This window comes from Syzygium oleosum, unplaced genomic scaffold (assembly GCF_021117445.2).
Source record: "Syzygium oleosum isolate NSW1041296 unplaced genomic scaffold, Sole_v2.1 Sole_v2.01, whole genome shotgun sequence".
NCBI classification, from domain to species: domain Eukaryota; kingdom Viridiplantae; phylum Streptophyta; class Magnoliopsida; order Myrtales; family Myrtaceae; genus Syzygium; species Syzygium oleosum.
The window spans coordinates 22,783,789-22,804,226 of NW_026607485.1; the positions used below are offsets into that span (position 1 = coordinate 22,783,789).

The window sequence follows — 20,438 nt, forward strand, 5'->3', positions numbered from 1 at the left end:
TCCATTCGACCTCAATGATTGTTTTTTGTTTCTTTTCTTTTTTCGGCCCCGCTAAAATTCTTTGCACAGCCAATTTGACTATGCACAAACATGTGATTACGATCTCTAGCTCTCATTATTACCAGCATCAATTTCTCGCATAATTAATTCCAGGTATATTCGGGATTACATTTGGATTGCCTAACAGGGCATTATATAATTACCTCGTGAAAGTTTATGGACTAAAATCTAGATTTGACATATGGGAGACCGCATTTTGGCAGAAGAAAACAAGATTGGCAATTGCCAAGATAAACCGTCACGTCTCAAACCGTTCGATATCTAATGTCAATCTTTCCCGTTGCTTAGTAAAATAATTTTGAAATGTTTATCGTCCTTTTAAGATTATCTCTTAGTTGTCATAGGTGTGAGCAACCCTTTTGGTTTTGTATGTTATGCAAAGATTCTGTCTTGCATAAATGAGATGAGCTCCCCGTTGATGCATTCGTGATAATTATTGCTTGCTCACGGTGAATTACTTGTTGAGAATAGGAGTGGGCGGTTTTTTATATGTTTTATCTGGAATTTAGAACCTACTTGTCGGAACAGGTTCCTCATTTTTTTAAATCTAGAACTTACCTACACATCCTAGAACTTGGAACCTACCATGATGCTGGTTCCAAGGTCTACCTAGATTCTATTTATATTCATAATTGGATGATTGTAGTGAATCATCACCTCTAGTGACTACCATTTGTTGCTACAATTCATTGACTACAACTTATATTTTTTTTTTTGGTAAGGTAAGGATTGTTATAACTTTTCAACGCAATATACAAAGAGTAGCCGAACACAAAAACCCCGCACATGAAGAGACACGGAAGGGTGTCTCGACTGGTGCAAGGGTGTACCGACTAGTCAACGTAAAAAAGCAACACAAGCGTTGCAAAACAAGGCCAAACAATGGCCAACAGAATACGAAAGGGCAAAAAACTAAACCACCGCAATGGGATTACTCAAAGATAGAAGGCGAGATGCCCCAATTAGATTGGATCCTTCTGTTGTGAGGGGAGTCTTGAACAGACTTGTAGGAAAGCCCTTTGTCCCTTACGAGCTTAGAAAGGTGCCCGCGTAGAGCCAGCATAAACAGGGGTTTATTCCTGAAGAGGATATGGTTACGTTCCGACCAAATAATATGGCAAAGAGCCCCAAGGGAGAAGCGAGTAATTCACTGGCGAAAGCTGTTTCCACCTATGAACTTGACAGCCCACTGGAGGATTTCTTGCCACGATCTATTACGCCAAGAAAGATTACAGTTTCTTGCCCAGAATAGTGCCAGGGTACCCGAGATTGCACACCCAAAAAATAAATGATCGATAGAATCTGGTCTACATCTACAGAATGCACAAAGACCTTCCAAGATTCTACGATAATTTAGCAAAACAATCTGAGTAGGGAGCCTGTCTAGAGTGATGTGCCATAGTAGAAACCCATACCTTGGCGCAATATTATGATCCCATATGAACGAGCTCCATGGAACAGTCGGGCTTTTGTTTCTAATCAATTCCCAAGCCGTGGCCATCGAGAAAATACCTGAGGAATGACCTTGCCAGATTAATTGATCAGGCCTCTCCCCGTGAAGAATAGGGATAGCATCTGACCAAGCGTTAAAAGTTTGCAGTATATTAGAAGACTGCCAGTCGGAAGACAGGAAATCCTGGACTGAGGCATTTCTGGGGATACCAGAACAATATATATCTCTATTAGAGAAGAGCTCATAAAGGGGTCCTCTGGGATGCCAATAATCGAACCAGAAAGATGTTGACATTCCATCACCAATCCTCCATTTAAACTGTAGTCGGAATTCTCGTCGGAGGTCAAGAATTTTTTTCCAAGCCCATGAGCAAAAAGTTGGCTTGGGCGCAACCCAGAAATTCTTGTTCTTGAGAAAGGTGGAATGGATCCACTTATGCCATAAAGACTCTTTATCCGTGAAAAGGATCCAAATGTGCTTGAGCATAGCCGCCCTGTTGCAGTCGATGAGCCTACGTATACCCAGGCCACCTTCCTTTTTTGGTCGACAAACTTCGGACCAAGGGACTTTAGCCCCGCCAACACCCAGGTCTGGGCCCTTCCATAGGAATTATCTGAGAATTAATTCGATCCTCGCTAAAATCGAGAGGGGTAGAGTGAAGACACTAGCGCAGAAAACATGAATAGAGTGGAGGACCGATTTAATAAGTTGTAACCGACCGGCAAAGGATAGAAAACGTTGAGACCAAGACCGAGCTCGAGCAGTAATGGAGTTTACTAAAGAGCTACAATCAGTCTTACTTAGTCTAGTCGCAGTAACAGGCACTCCTAGATACTGAAAGGGGAGCGTACCTTCATTAAAGCCAAAGGTAAGCCGAATCAGTTCCCGGAGCTCTGCCGACCCACCAGATATAAAAATCTCACTTTTGCTGGCATTTGGAATTAGCCCAGACCATCGAGAAAATAAGGTAAGGCCTTCCTTCAAAAGGGTAGCAGAAGTCGAATTTGCCTCCACAAAGAGAATGACGTCATCCGCGAAACACACAAAAAACATAAAACATTAAAAACGAAAAAGTATCAATTATTGATATTGCCGGAAATGGAAGCCCAGATTACACACTTATCGTCGAACGCTATGGAATACCACAGGATTGCGCGAAAACAAAGAACAAGAAAAACACAAAGACTTGTTAGATTCTAGATTATCCGTCAGAACGGGTTTCCCAATTTTTGGAACCTAGAACCTGCCATGTATATCAGTCCAGTTTCCAATTCAATCCTGAAATCATGCTCACCCCCAGTTGAGAAAACTTTCCACTTCATCATGCTTGATTTCATCTTCTTCCGCTCGTAATAAATATAAGCATTCCGACTCCTAAAACCGCCAAACTTCAACATCTTCCATCGCTAGATTTCCATCTCTCTCTCTCTCTCTCTCTCTCTCTCTCTCTCTCTCTCTCTCTCTCTCTCTCTCTCTCTCTCAGAACACAAAACACCAATGTGCGATGTCGTGGTCCCCGAAGTGGTGCTGAGCACAGGCGAGAGGATGCCGCTGATCGGGATGGGCGGGGCAGCGAGGCCTCTGCCACCGCTCGACGTGCTGACATCCATATTCCTTGAGGCAATCGAAGCCGGGTACCGCCACTTTGACACGGCTGCATCCTACGGCTCCGAAGAGGCGCTCGGCCGGGCCATAGCCGAGGCTCTGGAACGCAGGCTCGTCAAGAGCCGCAGCGACATCTTCATCACCACCAAGCTCTGGTGCACCGACGCTCATCCGGGTCTTGTTCTTCCCGCTCTCAAGAAGTCTCTCCAGTAAATATTTCATAATTTGCCTTCTGATCTCCTCCTGTTTGTTTTACTGCACGACACCTTATGCAGTTCTAATCACCGCTGATTCGCAATTAACTTTAAAAACCATACACGAATTTCTTCCGTGGAGAGACAGACCCGATAAACATTAGTTGTCACTTTGGTATATAATTATCAGTTTCGTGCATTAACTTTTTCTAATCTTTCCTCTATATTATTTTTCCGCTCTACTTTGGGTTTTAGTCATGCTGTGTTCATGTTTCTTTCTCTTCGTATTTTGGCACCCGGTGGATTATTTATTTAAATAGGAGGCTGGGGTTAGAGTATGTGGATCTGTATCTAATCCACTTCCCAGCGAGATCGAAGGAAGGAAATGAGGGTTGGTTTGATATCAAGGGCAAAATTTTGCCATTTGACATGAAAGGGACATGGGAGGCCATGGAAGAGTGCTCCAAGCTGGGGTTGGCCAAGTCCATTGGAGTCAGCAACTTTGGCGCAAAGAAGCTCTCTCAAATCCTCATGCATGCCGCAATTCCTCCTGCTGTTAACCAGGTGAAAGAAAATTAAATTATTCGAGTTTGATCTTTGAGTCGAATAAGATCTCAAATCAAGATTTGCTTCTTCTTTTTTTCCTTTGTGGGTTCATCATGTTTAGGTGGAGATGAATGTGGGATGGCAACAAGAGAAGCTGAGGGCGTACTGCAGAGAGAAGGGAATACATGTGAGTGCGTGGTCTCCATTGGGCGCGAATGGAGCTTCGTGGGGTTCATTAGCGGTTGTGGAGAGTCCTGTGCTCAAGGAGATCGCCATCGCTAGAGGAAAGACGGTGGCCCAGGTAATTTCATTTTCTATCTCCGTGCATTGGGTAAGACTCTACTTAGAGGGAAGTAGGCATGAATCCTACGGTTTTTCTAAGTAGAAAGCACTGTAATTTGAGTACGAGATTTGTTGCATTTAAACCAAGCACCTGGCCACTAATATCGAACCCTTGGGAGTCTATTTTCACGATATCAAATGAAATTATTGTCTCAAATTATTAATAGCAATCAAATCCCAAAAAAATGGATTTCAACCGTTCATTTCAAAACTACCATAAATTACAGTAAAACGCATTTGGATACAACTCTTTACGAGGTAACTAAATTTGGAGAAGAAAGAAACAATGTGTCATTTGAAAAGAAGCTTTTAGTTTAGAAATTTCCTCCTCTGGTTGTCTAAGTAAATGGGAGAAGAAATTGCATTTGCTTATTACATTACATGAGAAGGCAATGTGTACTATTTTCCTCCGTGCCCGTCCTTGTCAATTGGTCTCTCTAAGTATTGGAAGTTTGTGTGGGTGTCTAAGTCAAAACCATAAAGAGATAATAGGTTTTGTGTACGGCTTCTTCAGCAGCCTCACAACGCAAATCGTCTTGTGATTCTAGATATGTGTGGTCTTGCTCTTACGTTTTTTTGGACCTAAATATTTGAGTGCGATCCGAAAGCAATCATAATTAGAGCAAATCTTCTACTAATTAATAACATTGGCGGCAGTTGCTGTTCGTAGATTTTGGATGGTAATTAAAGTTGATGGATTTTGTCAGCGTGACAATATCCTATTTTAATATGTAAGTCTGATACTAGTGATATGACACACATATCTCTATATATATAGAAGTGCATTAAAGGAACAAAAACTTAAATCAAACCATTGGGGTTCCACTTTAATCATTATTTAGTTTTGATGAAAAAGCTTATCTAAATATAGAAATCCTAGTCCATGAAAAATGGGAGAATTACCAAAAGAGTGTTAAACCTATTGTATGTTAATTCATTCCTAAACCTTTCTATTTGTTCAACGGAGTCCTAAACCTTTTGACGGTTAGCTAATATAGTCCTTCCGGTAAATTTTGGTTGCCAATCATTGACGTGGACGCCACCCATCCTATATGGCACCACCAGCGCTGATGTAGACAATTTTTTAGAATTTTTTCAAATTTTCTAAAGTTTTTATAAAAATTTTCTTTATTTTATTTTCTTTTTCTTTTATTTCTTGTTTTTTCCTTCTTTGGTCGCTAGGCCTTGGCAATGGTTGACTGCGAAGCTGACCTTAACCCTAGCCAGAAGCTAGCAAGGTCGGCCCTCGCTATCCTTCAAACGAAGCCTGACCTCGTCGGCCTCTGGCAAGGCAGGCAACACTGGCAAGGTCGGCCCACGCCTATGGCCGATCGCCGAACGGTGGAGGAAGAAGGAAAATAAGAAAAACTTATAAAATTTATTAAAAAGTTTCAGAAAAATGAAATTAATTCAAAAAATTATCCACTTAAGTGCCGGCCATGCCATGTAGAATGGCCGGCGGGCCTCCGCGTCGGCAATTATCGACCAAAATTGACCGTAACGACTACATTGACAAATCTTCAAAATGTTTAGGATTAAATTGGCTAAATTGAAAATTTTAGGACTAAATTGACATCCGTATAATAAATTTATAATTTTTTTATAATTATCCCCATGAAAAATGCTCAGGTAATCTCATAAATCATATGATTCAATCTTCTGTATCTCTAATATTGTGTATGATAGGTTGCATTGAGGTGGATATACGAGCGAGGGGCAAGCGTGATAGTGAAGAGCTTCAACAAAGAGAGAATGAAAGAGAACCTGCATATCTTGGATTGGGGACTTAGCCAGGAAGATTCGGACAAGATCAAGCTTCAGATTCCACAAAAAAGAGGATGTCCTTGTTACACGTTCATTTCTGAGGATGGGCCTTACAAATCATTGGATGAGCTTTGGGATGGTGATGCTTGAATACCTACATTTTATAGTTTATATGATCAAGGGTAACTCTAAGATGATCTCTTGTCAATGGTAATCAATCTATATGAATTGAACCTTGTGTTTTCATTATCACAATCTCTTCTTTTGGACTTATATTTCTGGATAGATGGTGCTAAAAGCAAGCATGACGAAACATCTTGTAAACAGAAGGAAAGTCTTTTTTTTTTTCATTTTAGGTCGCAAGCTTAGTTTGGAATTTTCCTTTAACTATGGATGCCGCCACCGAGCCCACGAGTCGTCATCACCGAGCCATTGAGCCGCAATCGCCACCGTGAGCCCCCACTAGCGTCCCTTCTCCTCTACAACTTTGCAATGGTGGTTGCAACCTCGGGTGGACCTCAATTTCTAATTGATGTCACTCGAGGTCGAGAACCTCCAATCTGAGCTAGTTGGTGATTCTTGAATTCGGATCACACATTTATAATTTATATAGGATGGTCAAATGTAACTCTATGATGATCTCTCTTGCCGATGATGTAATAATGTACACAAGGCGGTTCGAATCTAGATATGTCAAGCGACGCCGTCGGTGATAGTACCAGCAATGTCGCTCGCCGGTGGTGCAATCTACAACAATTATATTTCCTATTTGCTTTACTCTATGTATAGTTTTGTACCCATCCGGCCAACCGGTTTGCCACCTCTAATTTCAGCACTTCGTCTATTACTTTGATTATTGATGGCAGATATTATTATTAGTCAATTTTCATAAATTGAAGTTTCTAACCAATGTCAATTACTTGAAATCAACTTAAAGAGCTGTTTTTCCTTTTCAACTTCCCAATACTAAAAGGCTCTTTGGACTTTGCTTTACCTTTCTTTCTTCGTTGTTTGTCATCTTCATGTTTCATTTATTGTCGGCATGACTAGACCTTATCCAAATAAGACTAATCTTTTCATTACAAAGCACCTCCCAATCTCTCTGTTTCTGTCTGCTTGCGTGCATTAAAGGGACCAAAAAATTTTGGTCATAGGAAGCCCATTAATTAAATATAGTCAACTAATCTCATAAATCGCATGATTTTTTCTTCCGTTTCTTTAAATTTTATATAATTAATACACTTATGCATAAGGGAAGCGTGATAGTGGATCTTCAACAAAGAGAGAATGTAAGAGAACCTGCAAATCTTGGGACTTAGCCAAGAGGATTCGGGCAAGATCAAGCTTCAAATCCCATAGATAAGAGGATATTTGGCTGATATTTTATTTCTGAGAATCGGCCTTACCGGTCAATGAATGAGCTCTTGGATAATGATCCCTTGAGTTAGATCACGCATCGGATGATTTATATATGATGATAAAGTATCACACACTCTTTGACTTTGATGATCTCTTGCAACTGATGTTGATCCAATAATTGCAACGTTAATTTGCAATTTCCATGTAGCAAATCCATATGTCCTCAACCTTGTATTTTCACTATCACAATCTCCTCGGGTAAATTGTCCAATTAGTCATAAACGTACTATACGGATGTCAATTCGATCTTAAATTTTGTAATTTTTCCGATTTAATCGTAAACCTTTACGATTTTAATTTCTCACGTAATTAATTATGGGTATATTCCGGATTACATTTGGATTGCCTATGTTGACATTATGTAATTACCTTGTGAAAGTTTATGGACTAAAATCTGGATTTGACACATGGGAGACCGCATAATGGCAGAAGCTGTCGTGTCTCAAACCGTTTTCACCTTCTTTTATGCCCCCCACGTGATAGACTATAAGCAAATGTTAAACAAATCTACCGTGTTCATGTCTAATATTAATCTTTCGCATCACTTAGTAAATTAATTTTGAATTTTCTATCTTTCCTTCTAAAATTGTCTCTAACTTGTCATAGGTGCGAGCGACCCTTTTGGTTGGGTATGTTGCGCAAGGATTCTGCCTTGCATAAATGAGATGACCTCCCCATTGATGCATGCATGATAATTATTACTTGCTCACAGTCATTTACTTGTTGAAAAGACTTTCCACTTTGTTATGCTTGATTTCATCTTCTTCCGCTCGATATAAATATAAGCATTCCGTTTCCTAAAACCGTCGAACTTCAACATCTTCCATCACTAGAGAACACAAAACACCGATGTGCGAAGTCGCGGTCGCCGAAGTGGTGCTGAACACGGGCGAGGGGATGCCACTGATCGGGATGGGCGGGGCAGCGAGCCCTCTGCCACCGCTCGACGTGCTGACATCCATATTCCTTGAGGCAGTTGAAGCTGGGTACCGCCACTTCGACATAGTGGCATGCTATGGCTCCGAAGAGGCGCTCAGCCGGGCCGTGACCGAGGCCCTGGAACGCGGGCTCGTCAAGAGCCGCGGCGATATCTTCATCACCACCAAGCTCTGGTGCACCGACGCTCATCCGGGTCTTGTTCTTCCCGCTCTCAAGAAGTCTCTACAGTAAATATTTGATAATTTGCCTTCTGATCTCCCCCTGTTTGTTTTACTGCACGACACCATATACAGTTCTAATCGCCGCTACGTCAGCAATTAATCTTAAATACCACACAAGAATTTCTTCCATAGAAAAACAGTCCCGATAAACATTATAGTTTCACTTTGGTATATTAGCTTTTACCAATCTATACTATTTTTTCGCTCTTTTTTGGGTTTTAGTCATGATGTGTTCGAGTTTCTTTCTGTTCTTTTTGGCACCTGGTGGATTATTCATTTGAATAGGAGGCTAGGGTTAGAGTATGTGGATCTGTATATAATCCACTGGCCAATAAGAGTGAAGGAAGGAACGGAGGGGTGGCTCGATTTGAAAGGCAAAATGCTTCCATTTGACATCAAGGGCACATGGGAGGCTATGGAAGAGTGCTCCAAGCTGGGGCTGGCCAAGTCCATTGGAGTCAGCAACTTTGGCACCAAGAAGCTCTCTCAACTCCTCATGCATGCCACAATCCCTCCTGCTGTTAACCAGGTAAAAGAAAATTCAATTATTCTATAGTTCAATCTTTGAGTCGAATAAGATATCAAATCAAGATTTCCTTCAAGATTTGTTTCTTTTCTTTGTGGGTTAATCATGACTTAGGTAGAGATGAATGTGGGATGGCAACAAGAGAAGCTGAGGGCGTACTGCAGAGAGAAAGGAATACATGTGAGTGTGTGGTCTCCATTGGGCGCGAATGGAGCTTCTTGGGGTTCGTTGGCGATCATGGAGAGTCATGTGCTTAAGGAGATCGCCATCGCCAGAGGAAAGACGGTGGCTCAGGTAATTTCATTTTTTATTCTCGGGCATCGGGTAAGACTCTTCTTGGACAACGTAATTTGAGCACGAGACGTGTTACATCTAAACCAAGCGCTGGATCACTATGTCGAACTCTCGCGAGTCGATTTTCATAATTCAAAAGAAATTATTGCCTTTAAAAAATAATAGCAATCAAATCGCAAATAAAAAGAATTCGACTGTTCATTTGAAAATTACCATAAATTAATGCAAAAACTCATTTGGGTATCATTTGGGTATGGCTAGTTACAAAGGTAACTAAATTGGGAAAAGCAATAGACGTTGTGTCGTTTGAAACGAAGTTTTTAGTTTAGAAATTTCCTCTTCGGGTATATAAGTGAATGGGGGGAGAAAGTCTATTTGCTTATCACATGAGAAGGCAATGTGTACTAATTTCCTCCATGCACGTCCTTGTCAATTTAGTCTCTCTAAGGATTAGAAGTTTGTGTGCGTGTCTGGTCAAAACCCTAAAGAGATGATAGGTTTTGTGTACGGCTTCTTCAGCAGCCTCACAATGCAAATCGTCTTGCGATTCTAGATTTGTCTGGTCTTGCTCTTACTTATTTGTGGCCCTAAATATTTGAGTGTGGTCCGAAAACAATCATAATTAGAGCACATCTTCTATTAATTAAGAACATTGGCGGCAGTTATTGTCCAACGATTTTGGATCGTAATTAAAGTTGATGGATTTTGTCATCATGACAATATCCTATCTAAATATATAAGTTCGATATTATCGATACGAAACATCTCTCTCTTATTGGGGTTTCAGTTTAATCATCATTTAGTTTTGATGAAAAAGCTTACCTTAGAAATCATTGTCCATGAAAAATGGGAGATTACCAAAGAGTCAAAAGTCTATTATGTGTCAATTCACTCCTAAATCTTTCAATTAAATCAATTGAGTCTTAAAGCTTTTAACGATTTGTTAATGTAGCCCTTCCGATCAATTTTGACTGCCAATGATTAGCGTGGACCCTAGCCATCTTACATAGCACGACCGATGTTGACATAGACAATTCTTTTGAATTTTGTTAATTTTTCTGAACTTTTTATTAAAAAATTTCTTCTTTCCTTTCTTTTTCTTTTATTTCTTTGTTTTTCCTCCTTCGATCACCAAGTCTCGGCGAGGGTCGACTCGAAGCTCACCCCGACCCTCGCCAAAAGCTTGCAAAATCGTCCCTCACCGGCCTCGGGTGAGGTTGACCCTCGCTAGCCTTGGACAAGAGGGGCGAGGTCGGCCCACGCCTATGGCCAATCATTGCCATGGAAAACGGCGGAGGAAGAAGGAAAAAAAAAGAAAAACATATAAATTTACTAAAAAGTTTCAAAAAAATTAAATAAATTTCAAAAGTTTGTCCACGCCAGCACCGACCATGCCACGTAAGACGGCCGACAGGCCTCCAGGTTAGCAATTGCTAGCCAAAATTGGCCGTAAGGACTACGTTGGTAAATCAACAAAAGGTTTAGGACTAAATTAAAAGGTTTATGATTAAATTAGCATCCATCCAATATGTTTATGTCCTTTTTATCATTATCCCCATGGAAAATGCTCAGGTAATCTCATAAATCACATGATTCAATCTTCTGTATCTCTAAATTGTGTATCATAGGTTGCACTGAGGTGGATATACGAGCAAGGAGCAAGTGTGATAGTGAAGAGCTTCAACAAAGAGAGAATGAAAGAGAACCTGCAGATCTTGGATTGGGGACTTAGTCAGGAGGATTCGGACAAGATCAAGCTTCAGATTCCACAGAGAAGAGGATTAGCTGGTGACATGTTCATTTATAAGGATGGGCCTTACAAATCATTGGATGAGCTCTGGGATGGTGATGCTTGAATATCTACATTTTTATAGTTCATATGATCGAGTGTAACTCTAAGATGATCTCTTGTCGATGGTAATCAATCTATATGAATCAAACCTTGCATTTTCATTATCACAATCTCTTCTTTCGCACTATATTTTTTGAATATATCGTGCTAACAGCAGGCCTTCCGAGACATCTTGTAAATAGAAAGAAAGTCCTATATTTTTTTCATTTTCATATCAGAAGCTTATTTTGGAATTTTCCTTTAGCTATGGATGCCACCACCGAGCCCACAAGTCGTCGTCACCGAGCCATTGAGCCTCAATTGCCACCGTGAGCCCCCATTGGCGTCCCTTTTCCTTTACAGCTTTGCAATGGTGGTTGTGACCTCATGTGGACCTCAATTTCTAATTGAGGTCACCCAAGCTCGAGGACCACCAATATGAGCTCATCGGTGATCCTTGAATTTGGATCGAACATTTATAATTTATATATAACGGTCAAATGTAACTCTACAATAATCTCTCTTGCCAATGATTTATAATATATACAAAGCGGTTCGACTCTGTGTTTTATTTGTTATTTCCATGTAGCAAATCCATATTAACTCAACCTTGTGTTTTCACTGTCATGATCTCGTCGGGGAAATTGTCCAATTAGTCTTAACTTTTGTACGAATGCCGGGAAAATTGTCAGAAAAATCTTAAACTTTTTGCAATTATGCCAATTTAGTCATAAACCTTTTTTTTGTGTCAATTTAGTCATAAACCCTTCGTCTTTGTGCCAATTCAGTCCTCTGGGTTAATTTTGGATGGATATTGCTGATATGGATGTTGGCCGGCTTACATGGCACTACTGGCGAAGACGTGGATAACTTTTAATAATATTTTTCGAATTTTCTATTTATTTTTTAAAAATTTTCTTTTTCTTTTTCTTTTTCTTTTTCTTTTTCTTTTTTTTTCATTCCCTTTCTTCTTCCTCCAGCCGATCACCGGCGGTAACCGGTTGGAGGCCAAGGCCGGCGAATCGCCAGCCTCTAGCGAGCCCCGCCCCACAGGCCACTGGCAAGGGCGAGCCTCGCCAGCGGCTGGGCGAGGCATGACCTCCCCGGATCTGGCAAAGCTCGACCCTCGCCAGATGGCCCCGAGGGCAGCCTCACGCTAGGCTGGGCGAGGCTCGCCCTCGTCGGATCTGGCGAGGCTCGAGCCTCAGCGGCCATTAGGGAGGCCCGACCTCGCCAAATCTGACAAGATCATGCCTCGCCCAGCCCAGCTCGAGGCCACCCTTGCAGCCATTTGGCGAGGGCTCGAGCCTCGCCAACCATGGGTAAGGCCCAACCTCGCCAGATCCAGGGAGGTTGTGCCTCACCTAACCGCTGGCGAGGGCGAGCCTCGCCAGTGACAGGCAAGGCTCGCCAGCCCTAGCCTCTAGCCAATCACTAGACCGGCAACTGGCTGGAAGAAGAAGAAAAGAAAAAAATTTAAAAATAAATAAAATATTTGAAAATTATTAAAATATTATTAAAAGTTATCCACATCATCGCTCATGGTGCCACGTAGGCCGGCCGGCGTCCACGTCAGCAATATCCGGTCAAAATTAATCGGAATGACTGAATTGGCATAAAGACAAGATTTATGACTGAATTGACACCAAAAAAAGCCTTAGGACTAAATTGGTACAAATGCAAAAGGTTTAGGATTTTTCTGACACTTTTCCCTACAAATGCCAATTCGCACCTAAATTTTCCAATTTTGCCGATTTAGTTATAAGTCTTTACGCAAAATTTCAAAGTAACCCTTCCGATCAATTTTCACCGAAAATTACTAACGTGGCGTTGTGCCACGTAGAATGGCCGGGGATAACTAGACCGCTAAGTTTGATATTCCAAAGAAAATTTTTGAAATCGAAACGAATCCCTATCGAGAATGCTTGATGTGTCTCCCAAAACACTTGTTGATATAAAACCCTTCACCCTATACCTGACGTTGCGAAACGTCTGTTAATTAGGAGTCCGGACATCCGCCGGTCAAGTGGTCTCGAATCGTGAAACTTTGGTCAAGTCAAGACATCTGCCGATGAAGTGGCCTTGGATCTTGACACTTTGAATGGGGGCCACAATGAATGTGTGTTTTAACGGGTAGGACAGACATCATTGGAATTGGCATCTACTATTGAGATGTGAACCATGTTAAGCAACACAGCGAGCCCTCCGAATTTAATTTGCCTCGAAAGAAGTCCTCCTCTTCAGATTTCTGAGGATGTGCGAATCGATTTGGTAAATTGGCAGAAGATTAATTGCTCATTTCCAATTGGCCACGTTTCAGCTAAAATTGCAGACAACCAAGACCATCTAGCATCAGCTCCTAGTTGCTTTCATGGAAAAGCACAGTGTAGTTCAACATTGTGGGGTAGCTGCCCGATCTCCAGGCCCGCCCCGGTCATTGAAGAAAAGGGCCGGAGCGGAGTAAACTGAGCCGGCTCGAGGCCTCAATTTCAACAGGCATAACTACAGATCCGGGCAGGGTTAGGAACTCGTAAATACAATGGGAAAATCCCGTTCAGAGCCCGATGCGCTGGGACCAAATGCCGAGGCCATTTTTGGCCTCAAAAATCACTTTCTTGACATGTTTTCGACCACTTTTCATTATTCGGTCCTTACAGAGACTACCTAATAGCACAGTGGCCAAAAGGTCCTCAAGACACTTGACAGGAAAAATTCATCCCAACATTCACAGAAGGTAGAAGATGGAAGTCCCTGACATGACCACCTAACTGACATAAAACATCAGGGGGGAAAAATAACCAGAGAAAAGCAACTTCTTCAAGCGCTCTCAGTGACAAGTATATAACAATCAAGCTGAACTATCCAAAGGGAGAAACTATATGTACAGTTCGCCAAAATTCCCCCAAAACGGCACCGCATTCTTCCATCATACAATCCAGGACATATAATTCGTCAGCCGAGGCAGTACTCTTTCTCGGTAGAACAAAGCAAGCAACATTCTGCAGAGAATTTGTCATGGACACCAACAATCAAGCTAAGCAAGTTAAGCTAACGGATACCATGACTTAGGCACAAGAACCAGCTGATGAATGTCTGACAAAACTATCCTGAAAATGCTCTAGATGCCTCACTCAACATCAGCAGGTACTCTATATGTCCGCATTATACGAATCTGCAGGGATGCAAAATTAAGAGAATGTGAGGTAGCCATCAAAGTAACTTCTATCCGGATGCAACTCAGAATTCACAATTACTAGAGAGATCAGCTCCACTGGTGCATAATACTAACTTCATTAAGTTAGCACGGTAAAACTGCCGCATTATCTTCCAATAAAAAGGAAAGGCAAACTTGGCCAACATGAATATGCAACTAGAGTTTAACAAACAGGTTTTTGCACAAGAAAAGTATACCGATGTCCACAGGCAAACAAAAAGCAAGTAACTCATATAGCAAACAAGTAATTCCATGTAGGCCCTTGACATAACAATTACAGGGTTCCTTCAAAGAACCGTAGATAAAAAAACCTGCTGAACAGATCGAATCTCAAGCCCTATTCATCAGAACCTTTCTCAAACAATATGCACATCATTCTTAGTGCCCCAGCCATCATCACTACAACACAGAAACTCAGTTCAAAGGAGGAACAAATTTTCCATTGATTTCCACCTAACTTTCTTTCAAAATTGTCATTTCTATATTTTCAGAAGATAGATGCATCCAATAGGGACCCCAATAAGTGCTACTTTGCTCCAATTTTGGTAATAATATCATCTATAGAAACTTTAAAAACAACACACCAATGTTCATAATCTCCAACCGCATTGAGATTTTCTCGCTATACTTATCAGCATCTAGCAAGAGAAGACTATAAACCAGGACTTATGTGTGACCAAAAAAAAAACTCCAGGACTAATGTATTTATCGTCTATTACCTGTGCAAAGGCGAAAATTGCTTGCAAAATTCTAGCATAATCAGTCCCGAGCATTTGAATGACCATATCAGCAAGAAAAGTTCCCCACAGCCTGCATAGATTACGAGTAGAAACAGAGGAGCCAATAAATTCCAGAATGCTCAAGTCAGAAGATATTTCCCGAGACTTCTAGCAGCTCCTTGAATTAATGACAAACATCAGCCATATCTCACGTGAGGATGATTCCATATTTATGTTAACTTGCCAATTCTACGAGTATTTTAAGCAAATAGCCCAGCTCCACAATTTATTGTCTTCTCAATAATAAGGGACCTTTAAATTGTTGTTTATGAGCAGACACCAATTTCATCTAAGCTCAAATAGTTCATGCCCAAGTTCATTGGAATGCTAAAACTGCTCTAAAACAGCACACCACTTGCTTCCAAATCAAGAAGTTCATAGATATCTGTGCAAAATGCATTTCAGAGAGCACACTTATTGCCTAACAGTGATGCATTTTTCTCATATGTTTACCAACAATTGTCAGTGAAATTGTTAAGTGAAAGTTCTTGATGAGAAAATCCTAAGCCACAAAATATTCATCTACCATTATGCATGAAAAATCAGTTGCTAGCAGATCATACATGCATACTTAGAAACCAACTGACTGATTAGATGGATTATATCTATGATTGAACCACCAATTCCACCGTTCAATAAGAGGGAAATATCAAAACTCATTTAAAAGGACATAAGAATTAAGCAATCGAAGCTACTCATAAATTCAAAGTAGTGTCCAAACAAGGGGAATACATTGGACCAAGCAAAGACATCATGCTCCTCAAACCCAGATATCTTGATGCGGCACCGGCAAAACCCTGTAGAATCAGGGCAATCAGCAAGAAGAATAGAATAGACAGGAAAATTAAAAGCAGAAGCCTCATGATGAGACTGACTGCTCACTTTTAGTCCTCTTTTAGCATTATCATACTCGGGGAAAATATTTTATCACGTCAACCTTATGAAAATGTCGAGCAACTCTAGTACGAAGGGTGCTTACCAGAAAATCTTTTTGCTTATTAATCCTTTATTTGGTAGAGCTTATTGAATGTTTAAGAGATAGAGGTCATTATGGAGCCTTCAGAGCAAGATCAGCATTTTAGTATAGCTGCAGATCAATGCTCGGTAGGATGTCGAGACAGGAATAACTTAGTATTTTAAGTTGTTGATAAGTTGAGATCTCTACAAAAATATAAAAAGAGTTAAATTCTACATCTCCAAGGGACCATATTGTGTGACAAAGCTGGTGTAGCATCTGTTTGGAAACAAGGCAGCAGGTTCATAATTTTTTGGTTTATGGAGCGTCCCTAGAGGTAAGAAAGTGGTTCTGATTCTATCATCTTTGCAGTTGATTAAAGTTGCATGGTGAGCAGCTGATTGGTGTGCTTGTAGTTAGGGTTCATAATGGGCAACAAAAGCAAGCTCTCTCAGAACACAATGTGAACTCTATCGAGTAATACCTCCTTGGTGAGCTATTGTTTACACGCATAACCTTCGATGATTTATCATCAGTGGAAGAAACCAACTCTTTCCAAATAGTTGCTGCAGTACTACAAGCACAGTTAACAACCTATACATAAATTCTCTTTTACCAGCCGAAGTAAAATTTCTATTGCTATGTGCCTTGCTAGTAATTGCCAAAACCAATCACACAAAAACATAATGATGAGTTCGCACTTGATAAATATCAATAGAGTAACTGGTCATGCGTTGTTGCACTATGATAACTTTTCAGGTGTCTGCAAATACAAATGTCATCACCTTCTTTGCAGCAAGCAAGGCCGCACGAGATTCAAGATTTATAGCAGCCAACTGTCCACCCTGTAACCCAACAAACATAATTAAATAAATCAGATTTTCAATCTCCTTGTAATTATTAGTTCAAGCGCCATGCCTTCAGTCCAAATAACATACAAAATTTTCATTAACTACAGCGCAAAACCTTAATTTGCTAGGTCGTTTAGAAAGCGAGTATTGAGACTTCAAGAGAATCATTCAATTATGAAGGAGACCCCCTGCATACTCGCTGCATGCTTTGTCTTCTCATTTACTCTTTTTGATCCACAATTGTTTATCCCATTGGAAGAAGGATAACGCTTCTTATGCACTTTCGCTTCTTACGCACTTTCACTTCTTTCACATATTTTCCACAAGCATTAGATCATCCAGTAACCAAATGAACAGGATGTGCATTCTATTTCCATGTCGTGAGGACTTGATGAAGTTAATGACAATATAAAATTCGCCAAGCACTTACTTTCTTGATAACTTCCTTTCTTATCTGATAGTTAGCAGCTTCTAAGAGGACTTTCCCCGATAATCTTCTTGCAATCTACCTTAAAGAGGAAACTAGATTAAAACATATTAAATGGACCTAGTGAAGGAAAGATTCTCTTTGACCAAAAAAAACAAGTAAAGATTCTCGGGTGAAGGGTGCTCTTACCAGCTGATAAATCTTTGCCAAAGTAATCAAACCTCCCCCCTATGATATTGAAAAGGAGGAAAACAAAATTGAGTTGGTAGAAGTATGGAAGGACTTAAAGGGTAAAGAATAAAGATCAAAAAAGAAATGCAGGCATAAAAATGGGTAAAACAAGAGTACCTTAAAAATCAGCGAACGGAGTTCTCTTGCCCCGAATTTTGAAGCTGCAAAAGCTTGGACCTTCTGTTCATCAAATCCAAGTTCTAGGCTATCTTGCACATCAGAATTTGCAGAGGATTCCCACATGGGCAGAGAAGTTCTAGATTCTTCACTACATGAAAAGTACCTTACTCTCATTAGAACTTTAAGAAAGGTAAGCAAAATCAACTAGAGGATGTCATCAACCAGGAGATGTCAAACACGATGCAGTAAACCACAAAAAATATATGGAAGAGAGATATAAATTGCACAGTTTTTTGCTCCAATCCTAGCAGAAAGTAAGAGGAATGAGCCATCAGAGTTTCCCATACTATGAGCCTGCAGTTTTCATCAAAACCAAGTACTGCGCCTGCATTATTTTTAGTGCAAAAAAGAATTAGTCCTCTTCCATTAGTCGGTATGTACAGTTTCAATCTCTGAAGGCACAAAGCACAAAAACCGCCTATCATCTAACTATGATTTTTCTTCAATAAAACAGAATTAGAGCTGATGACATCCTTTTTTTGTTTCACTATAGCTACTCAAATAAACAGTCGCAACACAAGATAAGATGTTACAATCCATGTAATGGACATGCCATTAATCTCCCTATCTCATAAGTGATTTACCTACCGAGAACAATCTTCTCATTGAATATTGTATTGCGAGAAATTTACACCACAGATTTAGATAGATAGAAAGAATACATCAAGTATTCTTGCAACAGATGTAGAAAGATTTCAGCTTCCAGGTCCTCGGTTGAAAGTTTAGTTGAGCAAGGAATGTTCAACTTTTTCCTCACAGAAAGCAAGACACTCCTGTACGAGGGCCTCCAACCTCTGGGAAGGACATAAAGACAATCAGAGATCAGCCATATTGTGAAACCAATTTCTTTCTTCAAATTGTTCTAATAACGAAGATTTTAAAAACATGAATTAACTTGAGACTTGAAGCTACCCCCAACCTGCCATTAGGGCACTGGGTAAGCTACACTTATCTTTCATTGACAACGTTAAAACAAGAAAGACAAGTTTTACATATTACAAGCAAAAAAAATATCTCTCAACGTGAAATTATATCATTTATACATTTTTCAATGTCATCAATATATAAACTTACCATACAAATTTACCTAAACAAGAACAGTATTTAAACAGCATAACTTCCCCTCAAATTTCAGTCTAAATATCAAGAACAAAATCATACGCAATCATAATAAGTTACCTTAACACAGAACGAGCATCCGCTGCAAGATACAGGAAACGTGACTCGAGAGCTGCCAGAAAATCCTCCCTCTCTTCAAGATCTTCTCCAATCATCGCATAGTCCACATCTGCCCTATTCGTTATCGATTTCAACAATGGACTGAAGTAGCTGAAAACCAATCAACGAATGCATCAAACATCTCACAGCTAGAAAAGATGGAACATCTATCGCTACAGCTACTTGCGTGCACTTGTGCTCGCTCCCATAATCTTTAACTCAGCTCCAACACGAGCAAACAAAGGGAATACCACAAAGTTTTTATCTTGCAGGACTGGCATATAAACTAATACACGAGTTTAAATGCTCTCCCTCCCAATTTTGCAGGGATGCCTTGTTAGTGCAGGACCATATCAATATCCCCCCACCCCAAACCCCCATGCTTTCCAAATATTTGGTCGGAATGAAAGCCGAATTACCTCGGGCCGAAAAGGATTCTCTCGAGCTCATACAGCTCGGAGTCCGTGGCCAGTTCAAGCACCGATCGCAACTCCGGATCAAACCCGCCTACGAAGAACAAACCATTCAAATCCTCATTTCACCAATCAAAAACCCGAATTCACGAACAAAAAAAAAAAAGGCAAAATAAACCGAAACAAATACCCGCACTCCGCCCGTCGCTCGAAATAGCCACGCGAGCAGCGCACGAAACCCCTACACCGGCACCGACCCGGCGAGCAGGCAATACTAGAACCTGCGAAAAAACCCCCCAATCAGCTCAACTCAGCTCGCGGCCGGCATTCCGGATTCTACGTCGATCGCACCGAACCGACAGCGATGCGCGGCGCTTCGATTTCGACTACTTCATGAACACGGCGTGGAGGCGAAATCGCTGTTCCGAGACTCTGGAAATCTTTGGAACGGCGAGAACTTACGGAGAGTGCGGGCTTGGCGGTCCTCGCGGCGACCGCGGAAGGGAAGTGAATGGCCGCCGGAGCGAGAGCGAGAGCGGCAGCGGAAGCGGAAGCGGAGGCGGCGGCCATGGATGCCGAGTCGAGCTCGAATTCGAGCGCGATTGGAGCACTTCAGTCCTGAGCCACTCGTTCTTCCGGCGACCAAAAAGTTGGGTTCCAGAAATGGCGTCTTGTGGATGACGTCAGCAGTCGCAACAATCTGAGGAAGGAGAGGAATGGGTCCCACAGGTTTATATGGTACGGGTATTTTTGCATGGTGCCCAAGCCCAAGATGATGGAACTTCAGTCGTATAATTTGCATAAATAGCAATTAACATTTACACAAATTGTCCCCCCTTTGCAAGATTTCGTTTGAGTACTTTCTCCATTTCATCCAAAAACTAAACTAAGTTGAATTTATTTAATCGATTCCGGCTATATTATCTGATCCGAAATGGGTCACCAAAATCTAGATGGGATATAATAGATTCCGTCC

At 41.0% G+C, this 20,438-nt stretch overlaps 3 protein-coding genes across 11 annotated transcripts; 2 read left to right on the forward strand and 1 right to left on the reverse strand.

The window, feature by feature from the left end:
• The first annotated feature begins 2,931 nt into the window (after window positions 1-2,931).
• On the forward strand, window positions 2,932-6,197 carry LOC115676239 (methylecgonone reductase-like). Its single transcript, XM_056312744.1, has 4 exons — window positions 2,932-3,327; window positions 3,633-3,876; window positions 3,980-4,159; window positions 5,887-6,197. The coding sequence occupies exons 1-4, from the start codon at window positions 3,011-3,013 to the stop codon at window positions 6,112-6,114; spliced, it is 969 nt and encodes a 322-aa protein (XP_056168719.1). The 5' UTR covers window positions 2,932-3,010; the 3' UTR covers window positions 6,115-6,197.
• A 2,030-nt stretch (window positions 6,198-8,227) lies between these two features.
• Window positions 8,228-11,342, forward strand: LOC115675991 (methylecgonone reductase-like). 2 transcript variants are annotated; one of them, XM_056312753.1, is made up of 4 exons: window positions 8,228-8,549; window positions 8,829-9,072; window positions 9,184-9,363; window positions 10,992-11,342. In XM_056312753.1, exons 1-4 carry the CDS (start codon window positions 8,233-8,235, stop codon window positions 11,217-11,219), a joined length of 969 nt encoding a protein of 322 aa, XP_056168728.1. In that variant the 5' UTR covers window positions 8,228-8,232; the 3' UTR covers window positions 11,220-11,342. The 2 variants fall into 2 exon arrangements, with proteins under 2 accessions (XP_056168728.1, XP_056168732.1); XM_056312757.1 differs by having other exon boundaries at window positions 8,228-8,495.
• Window positions 11,343-13,989: 2,647 nt separating this feature from the next.
• LOC115676247 (uncharacterized) lies at window positions 13,990-20,211 on the reverse strand. Of its 8 annotated transcripts, none has more exons than XR_008817908.1 (12): window positions 19,925-20,210; window positions 19,653-19,743; window positions 19,469-19,556; window positions 19,011-19,160; window positions 18,494-18,625; window positions 17,769-17,919; window positions 17,610-17,648; window positions 17,424-17,498; window positions 16,928-16,987; window positions 15,931-15,984; window positions 15,128-15,218; window positions 13,990-14,366 (listed from the first exon to the last, which is right to left on the reverse strand). XR_008817908.1 is itself a non-coding variant. In XM_056317618.1 (12 exons), exons 1-12 carry the CDS (start codon window positions 20,030-20,032, stop codon window positions 14,322-14,324), a joined length of 1,089 nt encoding a protein of 362 aa, XP_056173593.1. In that variant the 5' UTR covers window positions 20,033-20,211; the 3' UTR covers window positions 13,990-14,321. The 8 variants fall into 8 exon arrangements, 4 of the variants coding, with proteins under 4 accessions (XP_056173593.1, XP_030454984.1, XP_056173596.1 ...); XM_056317618.1 differs by having other exon boundaries at window positions 15,920-15,984; window positions 17,769-17,904; window positions 18,485-18,625; window positions 19,925-20,211; XM_030599124.2 differs by having other exon boundaries at window positions 15,920-15,984; window positions 19,925-20,207.
• Window positions 20,212-20,438: the final 227 nt, after the last annotated feature.